This window comes from Corapipo altera, unplaced genomic scaffold, assembly GCF_003945725.1.
Source record: "Corapipo altera isolate COAL_440 unplaced genomic scaffold, ASM394572v1 22b, whole genome shotgun sequence".
NCBI classification, from domain to species: domain Eukaryota; kingdom Metazoa; phylum Chordata; class Aves; order Passeriformes; family Pipridae; genus Corapipo; species Corapipo altera.
In genome coordinates this window covers 23,943,538-23,965,125 of record NW_020884876.1, presented here as the reverse complement: position 1 = coordinate 23,965,125, position 21,588 = coordinate 23,943,538, and the positions used below count along the sequence as shown (strand labels likewise).

The 21,588-nt window shown below is 36.3% G+C and overlaps 2 protein-coding genes across 8 annotated transcripts in view; one reads left to right on the top strand and one right to left on the bottom strand.

Annotated features, from left to right (window-relative positions):
• The window catches only part of TBCK (TBC1 domain containing kinase), a 97,863-nt gene extending 76,681 nt beyond the window's left edge, over positions 1–21,182 (bottom strand). For 2 of the 6 annotated variants that reach the window (XM_027635903.1, XM_027635908.1), the window contains exons 1-3: positions 20,837–21,161; positions 15,631–15,866; positions 13,115–13,187 (exon numbers count right to left, since the gene is read on the bottom strand). In XM_027635903.1, the coding sequence (XP_027491704.1) occupies positions 13,115–13,187; positions 15,631–15,823 (266 nt within the window). In that variant the 5' untranslated portion in view covers positions 15,824–15,866; positions 20,837–21,161. Of the gene's footprint in view, positions 1–13,114; positions 13,188–15,630; positions 15,867–20,836 lie in introns of all 6 variants that reach the window. The other 4 variants (XM_027635905.1, XM_027635904.1, XM_027635906.1 and 1 more) reach the window with 4 other exon arrangements.
• A 216-nt stretch (positions 21,183–21,398) lies between these two features.
• The window catches only part of AIMP1 (aminoacyl tRNA synthetase complex interacting multifunctional protein 1), a 38,985-nt gene continuing 38,795 nt past the window's right edge, over positions 21,399–21,588 (top strand). For both annotated transcript variants that reach the window (XM_027635758.1, XM_027635761.1), the window contains exon 1: positions 21,399–21,492. In XM_027635758.1, the coding sequence (XP_027491559.1) occupies positions 21,491–21,492 (2 nt within the window). In that variant the 5' untranslated portion in view covers positions 21,399–21,490. The remainder of the gene's footprint in view (positions 21,493–21,588) is intronic.

The window sequence follows — 21,588 nt, the reverse complement described above, 5'->3', positions numbered from 1 at the left end:
AGACAATCACTACCTTGACCTCAAGAAAGCCATCTGACCTCCTTATGCCTCAATCAACCAGCTGGAAAACTGGATAAAAAGCAGAACTGGGTTGAAAACCAGATGTGCAGATAAATTGGGTCTTCCTGGGTAAATAAATTACAAAATACCCTATATAGAACATAAAGAGTTTGATGCAGGTGGGAATGGTTTATTTAGCACTTTATTATGTGTTTGATTAAAAAATGGCACTAGGGACTGAGATTGTAAACACTGCCAATTTACTTGGAAATGCATTCACATTATCAAAATGAAATGAACTGGAAGGGAATGCAACAAGCAGAGAACAAATAAAAAAAAAAAGAATTTTATAGACAGAGTCCTCAGGAAGTCTCTAACTCATGCACAGAGTTATTTCACACAGGATATCTTCAACAAGTTCATATTGGTCATCTGAGGAAACTCAAAGTCCTTTCATTCCTTTTTTAAAATTCTAAACTGCAAGCATGACTTTAAAAGCAACACGGATGATGTTATGTTTTTATGAAGGTCTCAACTTGTAATGTACGATAAAAAAGTCCATAAAACAATGCATAAAGGCACAGATAAAGAACAACTTCATATATGCAGCAGATTGACCACAAAGACAGGTGACTTTTCAGATCATTATCACTCTGAATGATTTAAGTGTATCTGCTCCTCATAAAACAAAAGAATTCATACATTGCACCTTGAATTCCTTTAGGACATCCAGCATTCATCCAAAAAGATGGGGGAGCAAATGAACAAAGTCCTTTTGAAAAGCAAGCACACCTTATAAAGCACAATTTTAATGAAACCTCTGGTGCCATCTGGTTTAATGCACCGAACAGGAAAGACACATCCATATTCCCAGTTTTCAATCTTGCCCCTGATTAACTTCTAAAAAAAAAAAAGTCTTTTTTTTTGCATTTTAGGCTCAGCTGGCTCATATGTAAAAAATATAATAGGAATACTTTATTGGACCAAAATGTGCAATGAAATCAACAAAATTTCAATCACTAAAGATTAGACAAAGTAGCCCTCATTTAAAATCAGATCAGAGACTGCATTCTTCTCACTGACTATACATTCTGATATAAGTAACACAATAGAAACATAGGCACAGGTGACAACAGGAGAAAAAGACCTAATGAAAGAAAAAACAAGACAACAACCTCAAAATATACAATAAAGAACTTAACTTCCATAGCATTATATACATGTTTTTCCACACTTCACATTGCCAACATTACATTGAAGCAAAAACCACATCTCACGTTCTTCTCTCCTTCTCCAAAAGGAGTCAACTCATAAAATGTAGGAGTAGAATTAAGATCAATTGAAGTCAGATCTCCAAAAAAAATCTTTATTTTGTTCTCTTTTGGACTCCATCTGAACAAATGCATACAAAGTCTATCTCAGTCTGACAGATCCAGGAAAACAATCAGATAACATATAAAAAGGAGATAAGGGAATTAACTGCAGCTAGGATACTCTTCCTTTACCATAAAAGGCACTAAATCAGATCTTCAGCTGCTTGGGGGTGTTTTGTTAAGTCAGTTCCAAACCATGTTCTAGGCAAGGACCATCATTCCCTTATATGTGAATGCACCAGCATCTAAACTTCTAGGCATAGGGTATCTCTAAAGCATAGAGCCCTTGACATGAAACGTTTACTATGCAGTAAATGGTACAAGCAGTAGTATTACCAGAGTCTTAAACCACTCAATCATTGAAGGAAAAGTGACTTCTAAAGATGCGATGAATGGTCACAGAAGGCAGTGCCGATTTCCTTATGTTCCTCCATGTTAAAGTAAAAGATGTATCTGAAAAACAATTGCCATTTGTATCCCAAAATGCCAGCTGGCAACTATAGATCAGCATCTGGCTCAGACTCTATGCTTTTAAAGACACCTAAGTTTATAACAATTCCACAAGTGACTTTTGTAGCAAGCAAACCTTGCTTGTTTCCCAAATCCTGCCCCTATCACAATCCTTACATACAATCTTTTCAAACTTAAACACCCAATATTACATGTTTAAATAGAAAATATACGACCAAAAAAGTAATAGATTTAGCAAAGATCACATCTCAGTTTGGAGAGTTGAGGGTAAAACAAAATCAGGTTTGGATTTTTCATCATAACCTTTGTTATGAAAATAAACCCAACAACTTCATACAGTGGGAACCATTAGAAAAGGCTGATGCTTGATTCAGAATGACTAATAAATAAATAATAGAGAGAAGCCAGCAGGTCCACATGAGGCTTACTTCAAAAAGAATAGTCCTACTGCTACGAGGAAGACAGGTGAAGGATTACAAAAGCTCATGGTTACAGCTACACTGGTAAAATTTTTCTTTCCAAAATGAAGACAATATTCTGAAGTAATCACATCTATGTGAAAAACTGTACTAAGCTATCATTTTACAAACCAGAAAATGATAGTTACGATACATGGAAAGAGTTGGCAACACTGACTTTGCAGAAAAATAAAGTTCAGAGGAAGAATACCATACATTTCAAAGTCCATGTGATCCCTGTAATTCACTAGGGATAGCACATCCTTTCAGCGTATAGGGCAGTATAAAAGGTGGTTATAGAGACTTGTGAAAGTGTGTATCAAGCACCAAAGCAAGGTGCTCCACAAAACATTTTCATTATTTCTCAGTCAGCTACTCTTCACCCAGCTCATTGTAGCACCACACAGATGAGAAATTTTGCTGATGCACGACTTGACAGATTTGGGATTTTTGTAATGTAGGAAAGTGGAAGTTGAGGAAATCTATTTCCCTTTCCTTCAAGAAAACCTCTGAGGAACATAAATAGCAAAGATGAAGACCAATAATTATTCTTCTTGTTTTGGTATTATTTTTACACCAGCAAAGTAAAGATTTAGTCAACACATGTTTAGTTACTTCCATACAGCCAGAAGGCTGTGGAGATCTGAAATATCTTCCTATCTGAGAGCACAGTTATTTTACCAGAAAAAATCTTTGCAACATGTCCTAGTTAGACAGTTGGGACCAGTTCATCACTGTATGGGTGTAACCCAAAACTGTGTATTCTATAGCCTTCCATGCCATTTCCCAGAAGCTGTTATCAATAGACCATTTACACCCTCTGCCCAGAACAGCCTGACTCCTCAGGCTATAAACTGGGTGTTAAGAGACCTGTGAGATTGGAGGGTGCCCCCTGTCCTCACATCCATTGTGGAACTCCCTGCCCTGAGGGAGGTACTGGGCATTCCTGCCTGAACCGGAGGATATATATATAATCTTGGAGTCTTGGGACTTTTTTAACCACTTGTGGGATCCAGAGAAGAACTGTGACAACCACTCTCAACCAGACTGAGACCACCACTTTCAACCAGACTGCAACCACCACTCTTGACCAGACTGCAACAGCACTCTCATCAACAGGTTTTTTCCCCTCTCCTTTTACTTTGGACTCAGGGGGCCCAATGAACACCACTCTGTTCATGCCCCAGGGTGCTGGGTTATACATTTGGGTTTTGTGGGTTAAAACCAATTGTTTATCTGTATAATCTTATTTATTGTATTATTTAATAAATTGTTATTCTGACTTATAATCTCTCTTTTGAGTTGGGTTCATTTCCCCTGCTGGTTTACCTTTAAACCAGCACACAACATCGCTTCAACAAACTAGTAAAAGGGGAAGCTCTGCTTTGCACACTCTGAAGACACCATTTCCAATGGCTGAAGTTGGCATGTTAAGACTATCAAATCAAGGTATCAGACAATGCACTCTCGACATAAAAATTCTATTCTGAGCTAGGGATATCTACCCAGCACTTACCTAACAGAACATAATTTGGCCCATTATTCTCCCCTTCCACTACAGATTTTTGAGTCTTTTAGTAACATAAAATTATGACTTCAATTAGACCAAGTTTACAGAACACCATTCTTCCATATTTTTCCATCAAAAATATATAAATGATTGAAGGAAAAAATTACACTTTAAAAAAGCTTATGTTATAATACGTATTATCAATTGCTTAGTGTAATGTAAGCTTTTTTTTAAAGTACAATTTTTAAGTCTAAGTGTTGAACTCAGTTGAAGTCAGTTATAAAACACTATGTTGACCTTGAGCACATCAAAAGTGCTCTTTTAAAGGGAAGAACATAATAAAACAATCATTTATAGTCATCACTATCATTCACTAGAGAGAATTTAAAAATACGATTTCCAATCTCCTTGTTTATAATCAGATGATATCTTTAATGAATCCACACTGAGAAACAAAAACTGTGTTCGACGTCCAGGCATTAATTTCTAATGGAACCTACAGAGTTATCAAAAGTTACAGTAATTAACCAAAACTGTCCATCCTGTGCCATTAATGCACCCAATAAACATCCAAAAGTTATTAAAAGCTTTAAATACTACCCTTAAAACAGACATTGCCATATGCTTGTTCAGCAGCAATTCTGTCAAGTCAGTAAGTCGACAGTCTTTGCATTAGCCACTCCAACTTACTGTTTTTCAAAGGTTTGCTAACAGGATACCGTTTATTAATTTCATCACTGCTTTTCTGCCCCTTCCCATTAAGAAAGAGTTGCACAGAGTTTTCTAGCATGGTCTTTGCCAGGAAAAAAGGGAAGTGGGCTGGGAGAATATTAACAAAACTGCCTAACAATGCTAGAGTTAACTTAGTGCAGCTTTCTTCTACACACGAAGGTCAGAAGGAAAACATTTTTGTAATGCACAGCCATATATACATGAAAAAACAGTGGGCCACCTTACAGTCTATGTTTGAAGCACTTCTTCATAAAATAAATGTTCATATGCTCAAGGTACATTATTTTCAGATACTAAAGTAGCCTCTTTTCAACCTGAACTGGCTTAGCTCAACAGGATGACAGAAGGATTTCCTCTTGTCACTGCTGTCTTTATCCAGAAAGAACACAAGTCTCATAAACTGGAAGGTGTAACCTTATATCTACTTTATAAAGACAACCGTGATTTTAGTAAAGCTGAGGATTATCTGCTACAAAGATCAGTGTCATAGCAATTCTTCTTCAGAAACAATCACCAGAACAGCAGCATTTTGAAGTTTTAATTCTGATGGGGAGTGGGCCATAATCTACACTTGCTCTTAGGAAAAACTCTGCAACCATACCATTACAAGACTAGATGTCTTGACATACTTCAACTTCTACTGCAAGCAGAGGAATTTGATATATCATTACTAAGAAGAAGCTTTCTAAAAAGTTTTTGCTTAAAGCCACATTTTTCACAACAGGGAAAAGCTATAAATATTTTATTTGTGAACAGTGCTTTTGGCTGAGTCTTTCAACAGAGGCTTTCATTCCTATAGTATATAGTTCTTGGTTTTATAACAAATGTATGCATTGAAAATGAATTGGGGAATATCCACAAAAGTAATTCTTATAAAAAAATTAATCCATATTTTTTCCTTAAGACAATTTGTTTGCATATTATCTTCTCTCCTTTCAAGAACATGCTATGCACAAAATACAAGACTGTAACATTGGTTTTACAGTGCTAAATGTTTTTTTCCCTATAAAGAAAAGCAAAGAAAGTGTATTATTATTTTTGTAAATGCCACAACAGCAAAACAGCTGAAATTGACTTGTACCAACTGTTTACGATCCTACAAGATCTGTTTACAAGAGCAGAAGAAAAAATGAGGTTTCAGAATCACTAGAAAATAAAACCTCATTAATAACCTGATCAATGAAAAGTTTTAAAAGAAAAGCTGAGAATGAAGTGTAGTTATTAGTTATTAAGGCAGTTAACATTGTTGCAGCTGTGTGGCAGTATGAACTGAACTCACAACTCCAGAAATCATGACTAGCTAACAATAAATAATGCTGTCCTTGCAGTCAGACAGAACTGATTTTTTGTTATTAATTCTTGCAGGCACCTCTATAGGAAGATAAGGCATTAGTAACAAGACACATTCCTAATTAAACCTCTTCCCCCCATAAATTTGCAACAGAATTTTTTAAGCTATGAACAAACCTTGCAACACTGCACAGATCTTGTCCTAAAGCCAGGAATTTTCTGTAGATCAGTAGACTTTGCAACAGTATTATTTTAACAAACAACTTGGCTATTACGTAATTTAAAAAAAAAAATCTAAATATCTAAGGTTAAAAGCCTACCTAGGTACATTTTAGTGTTTAGCTCAAAAAAAATCTGTATCCCTGTATCAATGGTACAGACACTACTTAAAAGTGAAACAGAATGGAAAGTTCTGAGAGAAGAACAGTCTGCAAATGCAAGTGATCAAAGAGACTTTGCAACTAGGCCAATAAGCAATGGTGCTTTAGGAATTTCATAGCTAACAACTAACATTCTAACAGCCATTAGGGAGAGCATCACTTTGATCTATAAACTAGTACACGTCATCACAACAGGGAGGAAACACTTATCTGGAGAGGTAACCATAAACTTACGTGTAGCCAAAGCAGATGCCTGACTACAAAGCAGAAATTTATCCATCAGTATACAATTAGTATTAAATGTGATATGAGAAATGTCACCACCAAAGGGGGAAATAGAAATGACTATAGATGCATGTAGGAGAAACCCACACAACAAAAGTTGCCTGAGGAAAGGGCATGAGAAACACAATGCACTGTAAATATGAAGGACATACTCCCAAATACATAGGAAGTATGACTGGCAAAACATAAAACAAGCAATGCTGAGAGCACAAGAGACCACACTTTGCAAGGGCTGGTGAGTGGTTACATAGAAGCATCAAGCATAGATAACAGTAGAAGAAAGACCAGTCCATGCTTCACTAAAAGAGCTCTCAAGCCTTTCCACCTTGAAGTTTCAAGGGGCTTTTAAGAACCACCATGGCCCATAGATGCCACTGTTGACTGTACAGCATCAGCTCCATGGTATTGTATACTCACAGGTAATTTGCAGTAAGTGTTCTGTTTTGTGAACACAGTGATAATTAATTACAGGCATGAGCTAACCTTTAGCAAAATGTGTGCTGCTAATGAATGAAGTCAACATTTTAAACCTTAAAACTAGCCTGAACTTCCAGCCTTCTAAACACTTCTATCACAGCATTTTCTAGCTCCCTGCTATCTATCTAGTTATAAACCCAAGGAGAGAACATTCACATGCAAAGAAGAAAATCTCAAACCATGACAGAGATGTTTCTAAGCATATCAATGCATCTAAATAAACTAGCCCCTAATTAGTGACAAATGTTCTCCTGAAGACATTGTTCAGCCATTCCAAAGGCAAGAACTTGCACTTTAAAAATAAAATCCCATTTTAGAACAATGCACTGTATAGCAAGTCTAATGAGTGTTAGCTCTTCCTTTTTTTTGCTTCCTAAATCAGGATAAAGTGTCAAATACTGTATTGAGTTAGAATAAGCATATACTAACCATAACTTGTTCTCATAGTCTACAGGCAATTTTTATTCTAAACACAACTATCATAAATCAACATTAGGATAAATAATGTGCCTTAACTCCAGCAAGATTTGCACAACACAAATTTGACATTTGGGTTTTCAGCCATTAGCTCATTAGTAGCAATTTGCTCATTCACGTAGAATGGAATTTTAACATGTTCCTTACACAGTTCCTTGCACAAGTATCTCTTCAGGATGAAGCCACTCCCCTACTGAGGATGATGTTTGGTCTGTTTGAGAGAAACCCAACATCCTCTTTGACTAAAAACTGTAGACTCCAAACTTCCCACTACTTTTGTATTCAATTAACTCAGCATAACTCATCTTCAGCTCAAGATCTTTAATACTGCTTTTAGCATGGAATCTGTATGAAGTATCTAAAAGCAACTACAGAGGAAGCAATCACACGCTTCTCCCACATCTCCAGACTTTATATTGTATACAGCTATTGTATCTACATTTTAATAGCAAGAAGCAGAGACCATTCATCTCAAAAAGTAGGATTCTTCTCTTTTTGCTTTTTCCTGGAATAGAGAAAGATAAGAAACAAGGATGCGCTCACTGTTACACTTCACATGTAAGGAAGACATGGACATAGGTACCGAAATGTCTTTGTGCTGCTATCAAACATTGCAGCCAACTATACAAGCAAAGAATCTGATTCCATACCCAGAAAGGTCACTCAAACATCAAGAGTAACGATGTCCACCTTGAATACCTCAAGAAAAGTGCCAATTGTTTTCTTGTTGTGAGAGGAAAGGCAGTCCCAGGAGACAATCTATGCTAAAAGGAACACTACAGAAAGATTTGCAGTCAGACTAAAAATTACTTACAAAAATAAAACTATACTTCTACATGAAGAAAAGCATAACTGGACAATATATAAACAAGTCTGGACTAATGTATAATGTTTCATCATAGATTTGGAACTAAAGCATTATCAAGAAACTAAAGGAAAAGTCTACAGACACTAAATGCCCTAACTATAGAATCTCACACATGCTTAGGAAAAAAAATAATTTTAAGTTTGTTTATTAATGCTACTTCATCTTACTGTTACATAATTTATCCTTGCCAAGTGCAGCCTCATTGTGACATATGGACTTCTCATGTGAAATTCCAACACAGACTTGATTCAAAGCAGAATATACTCAGCCTATGAAACTCTGCTCATATGCAGCTCTTCAAGGCAAATCATGTAAAACCTTCAGCCTTTTGATGACTTGCACCTGTTTTACAATATTTTTGAAGAACGCCTGGCTACTCAGAAATTGCTTTTCCTCCCATCTAATTTCTTCAGTTTCACTTCAAGTTTGCCAAGAGGACACTAACAGCAACGATGGCATAAAGAAATCTAGTCCAATCAATGAAGACAACTATTTAATACAGCCAATAAAATGTACTCATCCGAATCACTCAGATCATGTTTTCTCCAAACTAGTAAACAGCTGCAGACATAGTCTGCTTCCCATCAAATGTTCCATGTATAACAAACTATACCTTGTATCTCTGATGGTTCACTAGTAATTTTTCAATACCATGACTTTCAAAACATATGACAACTATATTTTATTGAAGAAAGGAATAGACTTAGACTGTCCAAGCCACAAATTAAAGACCAATCCAGAAATTCTACTGTAGGTGCCAAAAGTCTGCTGAATGTCAGTATTTGCTGGCATTTTTATTATTATGAATACAAGTGCAGACCAACTTCTTCAAAGAAGAAATACACTTCAAGCATGACAGAAAAGGAAATGCTCACAACTCCTATTATAACAGGACAGGAGTAGAGAAAATAACTCCTTTAACACTGTCTGGAAAAAGTATCTCAAAGGAGTAGTTAGAAACATGTTTAAAAGATGGAGAACCTCAAAGATAAATGTACATCCTACATTCTGCTCTTTGGTATCAACAATGCTCCAATAACTAGCATCTTTGAAGAGCTAGGAAAATTTTGACTACCACTACCCTTAGTGAGACTGTTAAAGTACAAAATGTCTACCTACCATAATTTTTTGTGACTTATTTTCAATTCATTCACAAGACAAAAATCCTTGCTTGTGCAAGAAGACACAGAGGAAGCCAGTCAGACCGAGGCACATTTTCAAATCTCTGAACAGCAGTAAGCTATTACGATCTTAAATCAGGTATTTACTATTTTTGTGTGACTGTATACATAAATTCATGGCTCTTTAAATATTTAACTCACTCCTGAACATACTTCAGAGAGCTGATTTTGCACTAACACGACTGATATAAACTAAAATTAAGTGCATACTTTCTCTGATTGAGCGCAACAACAAACAGGGCACTAAATTGAGGTTGAACAAACAGGAAACAACGACCCAGACTACAACCTCTCACACAGAGAACAATGGACAGTAGTCTGGTGAAAAACGGGTTATCAATGCCTAAACTTTTTATCCTACCCTAAAACTCTTATCCATGTTTGCAGCCTGAGTTTCCTGTGGCACACAACTCCAAAAGAGCTCTCCTGCTGTTATTGTGATGCCCTATGGAAGCACAGTAAAGAAAATTGGGATTAATGTCACATGGCTATCCCTTGAAAGACAGAAAGAAGAGCTATATTAAATTCCTTTCCTGTATCTGGTTATGTATGGTAAGAATTGCGAGAGCTGACACTCATTTCATCCCTTTGAGAGTTCTTGAAATTTACCTGATAAGAGTTCTAACAGCAGCAGAGGCTTAATCCAGGATCCCAAATATGCAAAACTCAAATCAGAAAATAATATGGCTGTAAACTACCAAACACTTACGTGCTTTAATCTTTGAAAGTGAAGTTAAGCATGTTAACTTTGAGGACAATGACAAACCATCTCTGCAATGGCTAGGGACTGCTTACACATTATTGTTAAGTAATGAATGAATGAATTCCCGAATATAACACAAGTCCAGCTCCTAGAAAATTTTTGGTGATAACCTCAGTAAAATGACTTTCTGCATTGTGACAGAGGAGGTAAAGTAGAGGTCTAATTTCCAGTATTTGGCTCCTATGTGCAACTGATTCATCAGAGTTAGAAAACCTGGGGAAAGTTTGAGGTTAACTTAAGATAGAACTTCCCTACTTTTTTTTTTTTTAAGTATAATTCATATATTAAGGAATGTATGCCTACTTGATGCATGACTTCAGCAAAGACTAACTGCAAATAACTACCAAACAACTGTATGGCCTGTTTTCAATATGTATAGAAAGACAGACAGTCCATAATGTAATGTCTTGAACTTCAGCACTAAAATAATAGAAGATTTCCTGCTGATTTTGCATCAGCTTGTGGTACAGGTGCAAAGGACTTAGGTTACTGGCAAGTGTAAGGAAAATTAATCAAGAAACGAGAAAAGCAGTTTCTCACATTCCATAAACAGTTTATAAAATTAATTGCAATAGCATATGCATCAACTCCGGATGTGTAACCAGCTGTGCTACCAGTGACCAATACAATCAGAACACATAAAAAAAGCTAAAGACTTCCCTCCAAAGGTAATTGATATAGACAGATCACATAACCAATAACTGGGAAATGGTCCATCCAACTTATTTCTGGACATTTCTAGGTCTCATACAAGAATCAAAAAATTCTGTTTTCATTAAAAAAAAATAGAAGGAAAACATCAGCCTTGCAGGAAACTTCATTTGAAGTGAACATAATTTATCTGTTTAGCTACTACTGCAAAAGCTGCAATTTTCAGCAGATGAGTCACTAATGTCTCTTAAAGCTATGGATATACATACAGGCTATATTTTAGCCCTATACCTCAGGTGTTGTAACTTCCAGAAGAAATCCCAATTGGCTCATTAGAAGAAAGATCAGATAATAGAATAACTTACTTCAGTAAAAACTTCCTCATGACAAGAGGGAAGAAATAAAGCCAGGCTTTGTGCAACTACTCTCAACAGAGTCACAGCCCAAAGAGCTGAGGTAACTATGACAAACTAACTTCTTTCAGCCAAAACCCAAAGTCACATACCTTACCAAACTATCCAAAAAAATCTCAAAAACCTTTCTGGGTGCCACAAAACACATGGAAGTATAGAGGGGCATAATGGAGGTACATACAGACCATTGTTATTTGAGAAAGTTTTGTCAGAGAACCTACTTAAGCATACTGTATCAAGGAATTTGAACCAAATTGAAAGAGCTACATGCATGCTTTTTCAAAAACAGTCATGAGACAGCAGGCAGTCTGGGCTGCTCCTCGTCTAACACCAACACACATGTTCAAACAATAGTGTGAGAACTGAATGAAAAAGGAAAGAAAAAAGTTTCTGATGCTTTAATTATTTCTGGAACTTTGTACAAAAGGAACCTGATGCAAAACTGTGTGAAGAACTATAAGATATATATATACACACACATCACACATGAAAAACCCTTTACACCTAACTACCTCTCTATCTCAAGAAAAAATGGAAATCATAGTTCCTTAATATTCCTCAAGCTATAGTCCTCTGCAACATACACTGCTATACAAGCTTAAGCTTACAGAATGCTAACACAAACACAGGGCATTTTTCATTTAGATGGATCTCTGCCAGACATTGTTAGCATCCTATTCAGGGGCTGCAAGACTCAAACAGCTACAGATCCAGTATTAGTCCCTTTATACAAACCCAATTTGGGATGAGTCACAGGAAGTCACAGAAGTATAGTACCTCATCAAACACAGCCCACTTGAAATGCCTCATGTTAACCAGGAAAAAAATTGTCAATTATTTTACTGATTAATTATCATCTCTACATTTGCATAAATATGAAGAGAGGTGAAATCTAACTTAAGCTAAAAACTTCAAAAGGTAGAATGAGGAGACTCTGGATTTTTCTAAATGTGTTTTATATTTATATATTTTCTGTGTTCTGAAATAACCAGTTAGCACATAATGTCTAGTTTTCCTGAAAAAAAAATAATGTTATTCTCCTTCCACTCTTCACATCTTCTGTGTTACATATATACCACTTCTTTACTTCAAAGGTAATATGACAGATTTTAAAATGACAGTTAACACTTTGTGCAACAAGCCTGACATGGATTTTGAGATTTTTGTTTCTTTCATTAAAGGTACAGCTCAACTACTCCATATATCCTAGTATTTAAGCAAATAGTCCTGATATCCAGCCTTTGCACTTAGTTTTGACCAAAGTGTTGCTGAAGTGACTACATAAACTCAAATTCAAATCACTTATTAGCACCCTGGCATATATATCTGACATCTTGTTCACTTTCTAGCTGATAAATTAATAGATTTCTGCATATAAAAAACACACACCAAATTCTATCCATTCTAGTGAAAGCTGTATTTCATGATCCGGCAGACTTAATCTTCAAATTAATTCTTAGAAAGTTCCTTATCCTTTCATAGGCCTGGTTTTATCTTCAAAAGGAAACCCCAAAGCTACTATCACATGACAGACAGGATTTTACAAGTTACAAAGTATTTCATTTATAAGAAGTTCCCTGTAACTCTTCCGGCTTTTAGAATTGCACGGAAATGAGTACTCCCTCTTCAGGCACATATTTTATCTGATAAACAATGTATTTAGGTTAAATTTTAAACAAGTAAAATTTATACAATCCAGTAAAAGTTAAAAAATTTGTCCAGGACCTTCCCACAGATGATATGTGAAATGATGATGAGTGGATTTGAATTAGCTTGACACCTTACCTAACAGGCTTTCTTTCACGTAGCAAATCTTCCAGACTCTTTTCACAGTGTTCAGCCGCCACAACCAGTCTCTCTAATAGGAGGAAAAAAAAAATAAAAATGTATAGCAGGACTGGAATCCAGATGAGATCCTGGGAGTATAGACTTCACACTATACCTATTTGGCAGATGTTAAAGAATTTTGACATACACTGTATGGAAAATTACACATAATTAAATGTTAAAGAAGTACAATTTATGGATAACACCACTATTTTTTGTTTATGAGATACAGCAGATTATCTTTCTAATTTCCTCATGTGAAGCACTGTCAATCCATCCATCCAGTAATCTCCTAACAAATGTCGAAGTCCTCAGCCAGTGTCAATCAGATTTGACTGAAGAACAGAGGTCTCAAAATAAGCATCTATAAATTTGCAGAAATATGTAGCTGGGTTGACAAAAGAGACTCAAAGTAACACCAGCTTTGAGGAAAAGGGACTCAGGCTGAGCACAGGAGTTTCAGTCCCGATGAGCCAACAAGCTCCAGCACCTCTTGCCCAACAAATATCTATAGCCCTTGCAGAGGTCCCACGTGTTCTGAAGACTGATGGGCTGGCTCTGAATACAGAGGAAAACCCAAAGCTATAGTTGCACTGAAGACAACAATCATACAGCAGGAAAAGACAAAGGTATAAGATGTTACATGGGGGTGTGAGAAGACTCCTAAAGTAGCTAGGCTTTGCTGCTTCCACTACTCATAGATGAGCCACTAGTCAATGTACAGATTCAAAAATCAAATCAACTAAACTATCTCACACACATTTTTGTAAGATGACTGTTAGAGTTAGATAAAAGTAGAAAACTGAGGAACACCTGTCATCACATTAAAGCGGGAATGCTTGTAACTCAACTCTTTCTTCCTTTTTAAAATCAAAGGACCATTTATGCTTTCTTTGGAGGAAAAAATTCTGAGACTGCCTCTTACAATGCTAGGAAAGATTTAAAAGTTGTTCAATTTTACAAAAAAAACCCCCAACATTTGAATGTGGGGGTTTTTTTTTATATTTCCCCTTTGAGGGTCTTCTGGGGAGATGCATACATGTAATTTTTTTTTTTGCACTGTTTTCCTAGTCTGCTCTCATGTTCCTCTGTAAGAACAGAAATTGACATTTGCAAAAAAACCCCCCACAAACATTAAATCATTATGCAGAGAACTGCCAAATTGAAAGTTCTGTCAGTATAAGAATGATAAAATTTGCCATCAAATTTGCCATATTATTTGAAATCTATTAGCTGCTATTCTAACCATTAGGAACAGTCTCCTGATTTCATGATTAGACATTTTATTTGCTATCCATCAAATTACTTCAATTATCAGAGAGTATTTTTTCCTTCATATTTATACACACAAAATCTTCATTTTACTCTTCATTGTCAAAAAGGTCACGGTTTTCTACTTATTTTTGATTTATTAAATGTTACGTTAGTTAATGCTTCCTAACCTTTCATCCTAAACAGTACTGTAAGAAAATCCCAGTTTCTCTTTCAAGAGGTACTAGCAAAAGCAAACGAAAGTGACTAAGCTTTATAGATCTCCTGACTGCATAAATGAAAAATTCACATGTTTGAGAGCAAAGAAAAATGCATAAAGAACTCCCTGCCCCACAGAATACTTCAGTGTTTGGAGCTGGCAATATCCTAATCTTCTAAAAATCTTAAACATTCTATCATACTGCATTCTAAAGGGGACAAAAATTACTTGTTCTACTTTATGAGACCCTGTAGCTAATCAAATACATACAATGTGCTTTTATATGGGAACATTGCTGATTTAAAAGTTAAAGGTGGCAATCACTTAAATTTTCACAGGTGTTGCAGCCTTTTTGTGGAAATTAAGTGCTGTAGTCCTGCTGAGCTTGCAAAGAATAAGATCATCAAGAGCAGAAAAAAATCAACTGAAGCTTTATTTGAGCTAACAGTAAGTGTGATAACAGTTACTACAAAAAATAGCTGTACTAAAATAAAATAACCATTAGTGGGAGAAATCTTAAAGAGATAGAAAAAAAAGAATACTGGAAGCTTGCAGCCAAAACACAAGATGACCGAGACAACAAGAACAGATGAAAATCAAGTATAAAAAACCCAACCATCCCATGAAAATGGTCGTAAGATTACAGCATGGGTGTAGGAGTGCAGCATCAAAAATACACATATTTCCATGTCCCACACAAAGACATGGAACAGCAACTGAGTATAAGAATTTTAGAGAGGTATAAAAAGTAGAAAGTACTTAGCTTTTATCAGTTAGTGTAACACACAACAGAACAGGACAAACAACAATCCTCTGCCTTGACTCTATAGAGAAGGAACAGAAGCACCAATGCTGCCAGTCGCAGCAAAGGTACACAGTAATTTTAAGACTGAAACCCTGTGGTGCTATGAAGGCAGTATTCTGCTCAGTCACCTTACAATATATTGTCACAAATATAACTCTGGAAACATACATAAAATTTGCTTATTAAAGAGATACTCACCATGTTTACCTCTGGTAATGTCAACATACTGGCAAAGCCTGGGATGAGTGATTGTTTTAAGGATTTGAAATCTCCCCAAAATTTTTATGGAGTTAGGTGTTAGAGGAAGACCATTACTTCCACAAACATCATGTGGTAGAGCTGAGGCAAAGAAGGTGGAGGCACCCATCACAGAGTCTTTTAAAGGAAACATCTTTTTCACACAATCTTAAACTCTTCAGAGTAATTTGTGTTCCCTAAACAGAGAATACAAAGTAAAAATTTATCTGCAAAGTATACAGGTTCCTAGTTGTTTACTAATTAATGCAATAATTTTTTTTTTCTCTGTTATGGGAGAAAGGGACATTTTGGCATAATAAACACAATAATGATAATCAAACAGTGCTGCTGCATCACAAACACCACATTTAAAGATGAAAATATAACCACAGTTTTAAACACAGATTTAAGAATCAAATACAACTATTTTTAGGAGCAGATACATGCTTTAATACAAGTAATCTTCAGATAACTACTTCAATATAGTAGGTTATTTATTCAAAAAACAGTAAAGGCACCAAACAGACAACACTCTTCTAGAATACCACCTTGTATCAGCAGGCCACAAGTCCAGATTACCACAGCTTTAGTGATGATCCAGCATCAATATACTACAGCAATCCTAATATTTAAAGCTATGATGTAACAGTCCTCTTTCCTACCACCATTCCTTTCCCTATCCATGGGTAAACTGCTAGCTCACACACTGGGTCAATAACAAATTAAGGAAGTAATCTGTGTTAAATATTTCTGTGAGACTGTCAAGCAAAATAATAATTATCCTGAAATTAGGTCCAGGAGCACTTAATTTCATGACCACTTTTCTCTCCGGCAGGAACAAGCTCTCTCCTCTGAACAGTAATTAAAAGCTCTGAAGAGCAGAGGCAAATATGCAAGTTCTCCAAGAAACAAGAAAGAAGAACACTCAGGATTTGAATCCCATAAAAGAAATAATACAACAAGCTTAAAGTATAAATGCAACATAATTCTTTCAAATCAGATGTGATAATTTTTTAACATTTTAGGTGCTTCATGAAACAAAATGCAAGAAAAAGAATATTATGCAGAGCACTAATTAAGCTATTCACTACTTTTTTGTTCTTTAAGCCAAAATTAACCTGCTGCTTTCAGGAAAAGGGATTCTCTCCTGAGGAAGTCACACAGGAGAAACAGAACACCTAACAATTTAGTGTCTCAAAATTATTCTTTCTCTATGGGAACAATCATGTCTCAAGCATAACATTCCCAGTTAAAAACTACTAAATTTATTTCATGAACCCCAACTGAGAGTGACTCCATATAGGCAGCACAAAGATCCTTATATACCAAACGTATTTACTAAGTCTAGACAAATGGAAATTACGGAATGTACTTGTGTTTGAACTAATACAGTCCAATCTAAGATACAAACCACATTGAAACAACTCCTCACATTTGTGATTTTTTTTCTCCTCTGAAGAAATAGGGACATTCTAATAAACATCATCATATTAAATGTGAATGCATAGAATTAAGGAATCAAACTTGAAAAAGGAAGAAAATAAATCTGGAACAGCATTGAGCATTGTAGTTTTTATAACAGTATTTGTATTAAAAGTCTTATTTGTAAATACAGAACACTTTCATATCTCATGAATATTTCTTTTTTTTGGCGTAAATTATTTATTTTGGGATGTGAACAATGGAAATTACAGATAGAATTTTCCATTGGAAAGACATCAGTTGGACAGGGTGCCAGCAAAAAGATTTATTGGCATGCAGCAAATTCCAACTGGAAACCTTTAGCTGTGTACTTATAACAAGACCCACATTCCTGTAAAAACATCACGTCTGCCAAATGAACTACTCAGCTTCAGAAAGAAAATATATATTAAATATCTAGAAAATATAGCTTGACTTAGAGATTGAATTATAATCTTGCTTGGCACAATGGTCCTCTTAATATTTGCTCTAAAATAAAAGAAAACCAAGTTATTAGGATCAGAGTTGAGGGATAGGAGAGTAAAATTACATCTAAGCAGCAAAGTGCATTATGTTTCTAAAAATGTACATATGTAGAATACAATATATTTACTGAGAGATGTTTTCATTTTTACTGTAGAAAAACAGTGTTAGAGAATAATTCCCTAATACATTGTACCTGCATTCAGCTGACATTTAGAAAGGAATTTTCATAAACACAACTGTTAAATTTCATTAATTCAATAAACCATTTTAAGAGATTAAACTTTCCTTGCACTCTAGATCATTTAGCTTACAAGGATGATTTATACCACCTACAATGTGTTCAACTTATCCCTTGCTTCCTTTGGTTAGAAAGCAGACAGGAGAAAGGAAGACATGATATAAGCAATCTTTCCTGACACCCACCTAAAGGAATCAATAAGGAATTTTAAAAGGTATGCATTAAAACAGGTTCTCTTATTATAGAATTAATTCTACGGGAGACCATGAAAGCATTTTAAATGGGGTTTTGTTTGTTTTGTGGTTTTTTGTCTGTTTTTCTTTAACTCCACATCGAAGTCTGGTAGAACTATAAACCCATGAGTGTGCTACACATCGTCCTTAGGGTCAACAAATGCAGTTTTACACCTCAAACTCACTTGTACTATGTAGAAGAGACACATATTGCATTAATTTTATGACTTGAAGGAATGAATTATATCCTGCAGAACCTCCCTATTACTTTGAAATAAAAACAGGAAGAGAAAAAGAAGGGTTTGTTATTTTAAACTGACACTGCAAACAGTTAAGGCAAATTCAGTTTTGGGATTGAATTCTGGAAATTGAATTCTGATAATCCAGAACAGCAAAGATGGAAGAGGAAACGAAGACTTGTCTTATTAGTGTCATCTAAAACTACTGAGTCACTGTTTCCAAAGCACCATTTAATCCATATATGAGAGACAGTCTATCACATCTGTGAAATAGGTCGGGCATAAAGATTAGAAGTCCGAGAAGTGGATTTGTTGCATCCCACCTCTGAATGACCTTCCTGAGCTTCCTTGCCTCTGTCCAAATCTCCCTTAGAAACCTTTACAGTACACAAACACACTAACCAAAATTCTCAGCAAAATCAGCCACAAAAAAAAAAGACCTTTACAAATTCCTATTTAATATTCAGATCAAGTACCATTTTGAAAATCTTGCACTAGATAGCTTGTCCATGACTAAGATTCAGAAATAAAATACAGGATGGAGCTCCTCATCTACTGAGCAGCTTATTTGCTCCTCTGAATACCTACTGCTCTCAGAGAACAAATATTTTTTTCTTCAGAATTTAGTCTTTTCTACCCATCATTTAAACCTTCTTCACTGTAGCAGTGCTAAGGTGATTGAGTCAATGGACACTTAGAACTTTGCCCTTAAGAAAATGTATAAATCTCTCAGAAGCAAATATTGCCCATACAAACAGACCAATCTGAATAAAACCATCCAGTGAAACACAGCTGTGGCTCTCCTCAACTGTCCATGTACAGAAAAAATGACAAGTAGCCATATGCTAATACCTGTTAGTAATTTGAAATGGCTAGTTATTTAAACACCTCTTCAGTATCCAGGTGCAAACATTCCCCACCTAATGAAGGCAGCTTTTCTGCATTAAAACATAATTATAATCAGAACTGCTACTGAATTACTTTTAAAGCAACTGAGAACAATTCCAAGAGAGCAGGTAGCCTGACCATCCTGCACTTACACTGCTTTTCATTAATCACAGTATTTTAAACAAAGTAGGCCATTTCCTAAGAAAAAATTCTTTCACAGAACTTCTTTGTTCTTAAGTCTTACAATATTCCTGCTGCAATCATAGTAATTATTAATTTAATAAAGTAACTGAAATAGAAGATGCAATTTTACCTAGTGCTGCTACTTCCCAAAACTCCCCCCCAAATTGTGATTTGTCTCCCACTGCCCACCATTGTCAATCAGCTATACACAAAGTTTATTAAAATGCATAATGAATATTGAAGAAAAGCTGAATTCAGATTCCTATGGAAGGGACCACAGAAAAAAAAAGTTTGTTAGGACAATCACAATAATGAGATGGGACACATTCATTTCACAATAACAATAATAATAAAACCTATTAAGTTATCAACTTAATTTTTTGCAGGGGATGGGGGAAACTGTGGATTAAATTTAGTTCATCTCACTTTTTTTTTTTTTTTTAATTTGCAGTATAAACTGAACATCTACCACAAATGCCATAAGATTGCTAAAAATCTAAATGTAAGCAGAATTGTGCTTAATCAAATATTTTCCCCTGTGGCATAACATTAAAATATCTTCTTTTACAAGATTTTCTAACTTCTCTAACATTCACTGAAGTAAGAAGCATTCTGACTACAAATAAAGAATAACTATGAAGTCACGGGCAGATAATTACAGACAGTAAGGCACACTTAAGAGAAAAAAAATCACCATTGTCATTATTCTGTCCAAACTAGTAAATTCAGTGAAGAAAATAAACACTTTGCTTTGGATTTCAGATACACCAGTTCAGCAATAGATGAAAATAAAAGTATACCAAACTTTTAATTATAATACTGTTATTCAAGATAAACAGAATATGGAAACCAGATTTTGACAAGGCTCTGGTGCCATTTTTTTGCCTTCAATGAACACTGAATTTTGGGGGGAAGGGAGGGAACCCAGACAGTTATCATGGTGCTTTTGGCACAGGTAACTAACACATATTTAAAGAGTTATTTCATGAAAATGCTAAACAGTAATTCCTTTGTGGGGGTATTTTAAAGTATCACTACTCAAGTGAAATAGAGCATTTCTTAACCTTTGCTGATGGCTTGTATCTCAGCAATATTTGGAATTTTGTCATATATACACAAATATCCTGTGTTCTATACCTGCATTACATTTGCACAGGAGTTATTGGTGCTGTTTGGAGCATTTATAAGGTCATTACACAGATGAAAAAGTTGCTGCCCTGAAAACCAGGCATAAGAACTGGTGAAATTTACACGGACACCTCGAGTTTCACACGTGCAGCTGAACATTCAGCCAGTGGGAGAAAATAACAACACTTGGACGGTACGAAGAAAAAAAAATTACAGTTTTTGGTATTTATTTTGATAGATCAGAATAGACTTTCATCCCCATTTCTCTCCTTTATAAACCTGTTATTTCTTTTACCAGTTTTTCCTTTTACCTGCTTATCAGCGCCTTTTGCGTACAGGCTGCCTGCCCGCTCTGCTACACCAGTGTCCCTACAAAGATACAAAGACGGGGTTTGTCACCATTTGATGCCTCCGACAGAAGCGGCTGTTCAGGGACTGAACCTTGTAGGAGAGAAATCAGCTTCACCCGGCTCGCTAAACGACCGCTATAGAAATGCTAGCGGCCCCGATCAGCCCTGTGCCGCTAAGAGCTCGCCAGCCAGGGGTCCTCAAGGGAAGAGCTGTTGGATGGGGATGGGGAAGGCTCCCGGCGGTACCTGCACCAGGGCCGCCTCCCCGCCCCGGCGTCACTCCGCTGCGCCAGCCGCCCGCTGTAGGACCGCAGGGGCGGCCTGCACGATGCCTGAGCTTTATTGCGTTCGGGTCTTTAAAAAAAAAAAACAACACCAAACAAACAACTACAAAGAAAGAGTTTAATACCCTTTCCCATCCCCTTCCCCGCCGTGTACGCGCGTGCTCCGCCAGTGCTCTGGGAACAAGGCGTTGGGTGCTCTTTAGCCCTGTGCTTGCAGAGAGCAGCGAAGCCTTTTGCGGGCGCCCGCTTATAAACCTCAGGCGCTCGCTGGAGCAGCCCCGGGTAGCGGGTCCTTCTTCTCCGCTCGGGCGGCAGTGGCGGCTCCTGGTTCATGTGAGTGTCCCGCGGGGGCCGCGGCGGCTCTGCCTCTGCCCCTGGTCTGCCCCTGCCCTTGTCTCTGCCCCAGGCTCTGCCCCTGCCCTTGTCTCT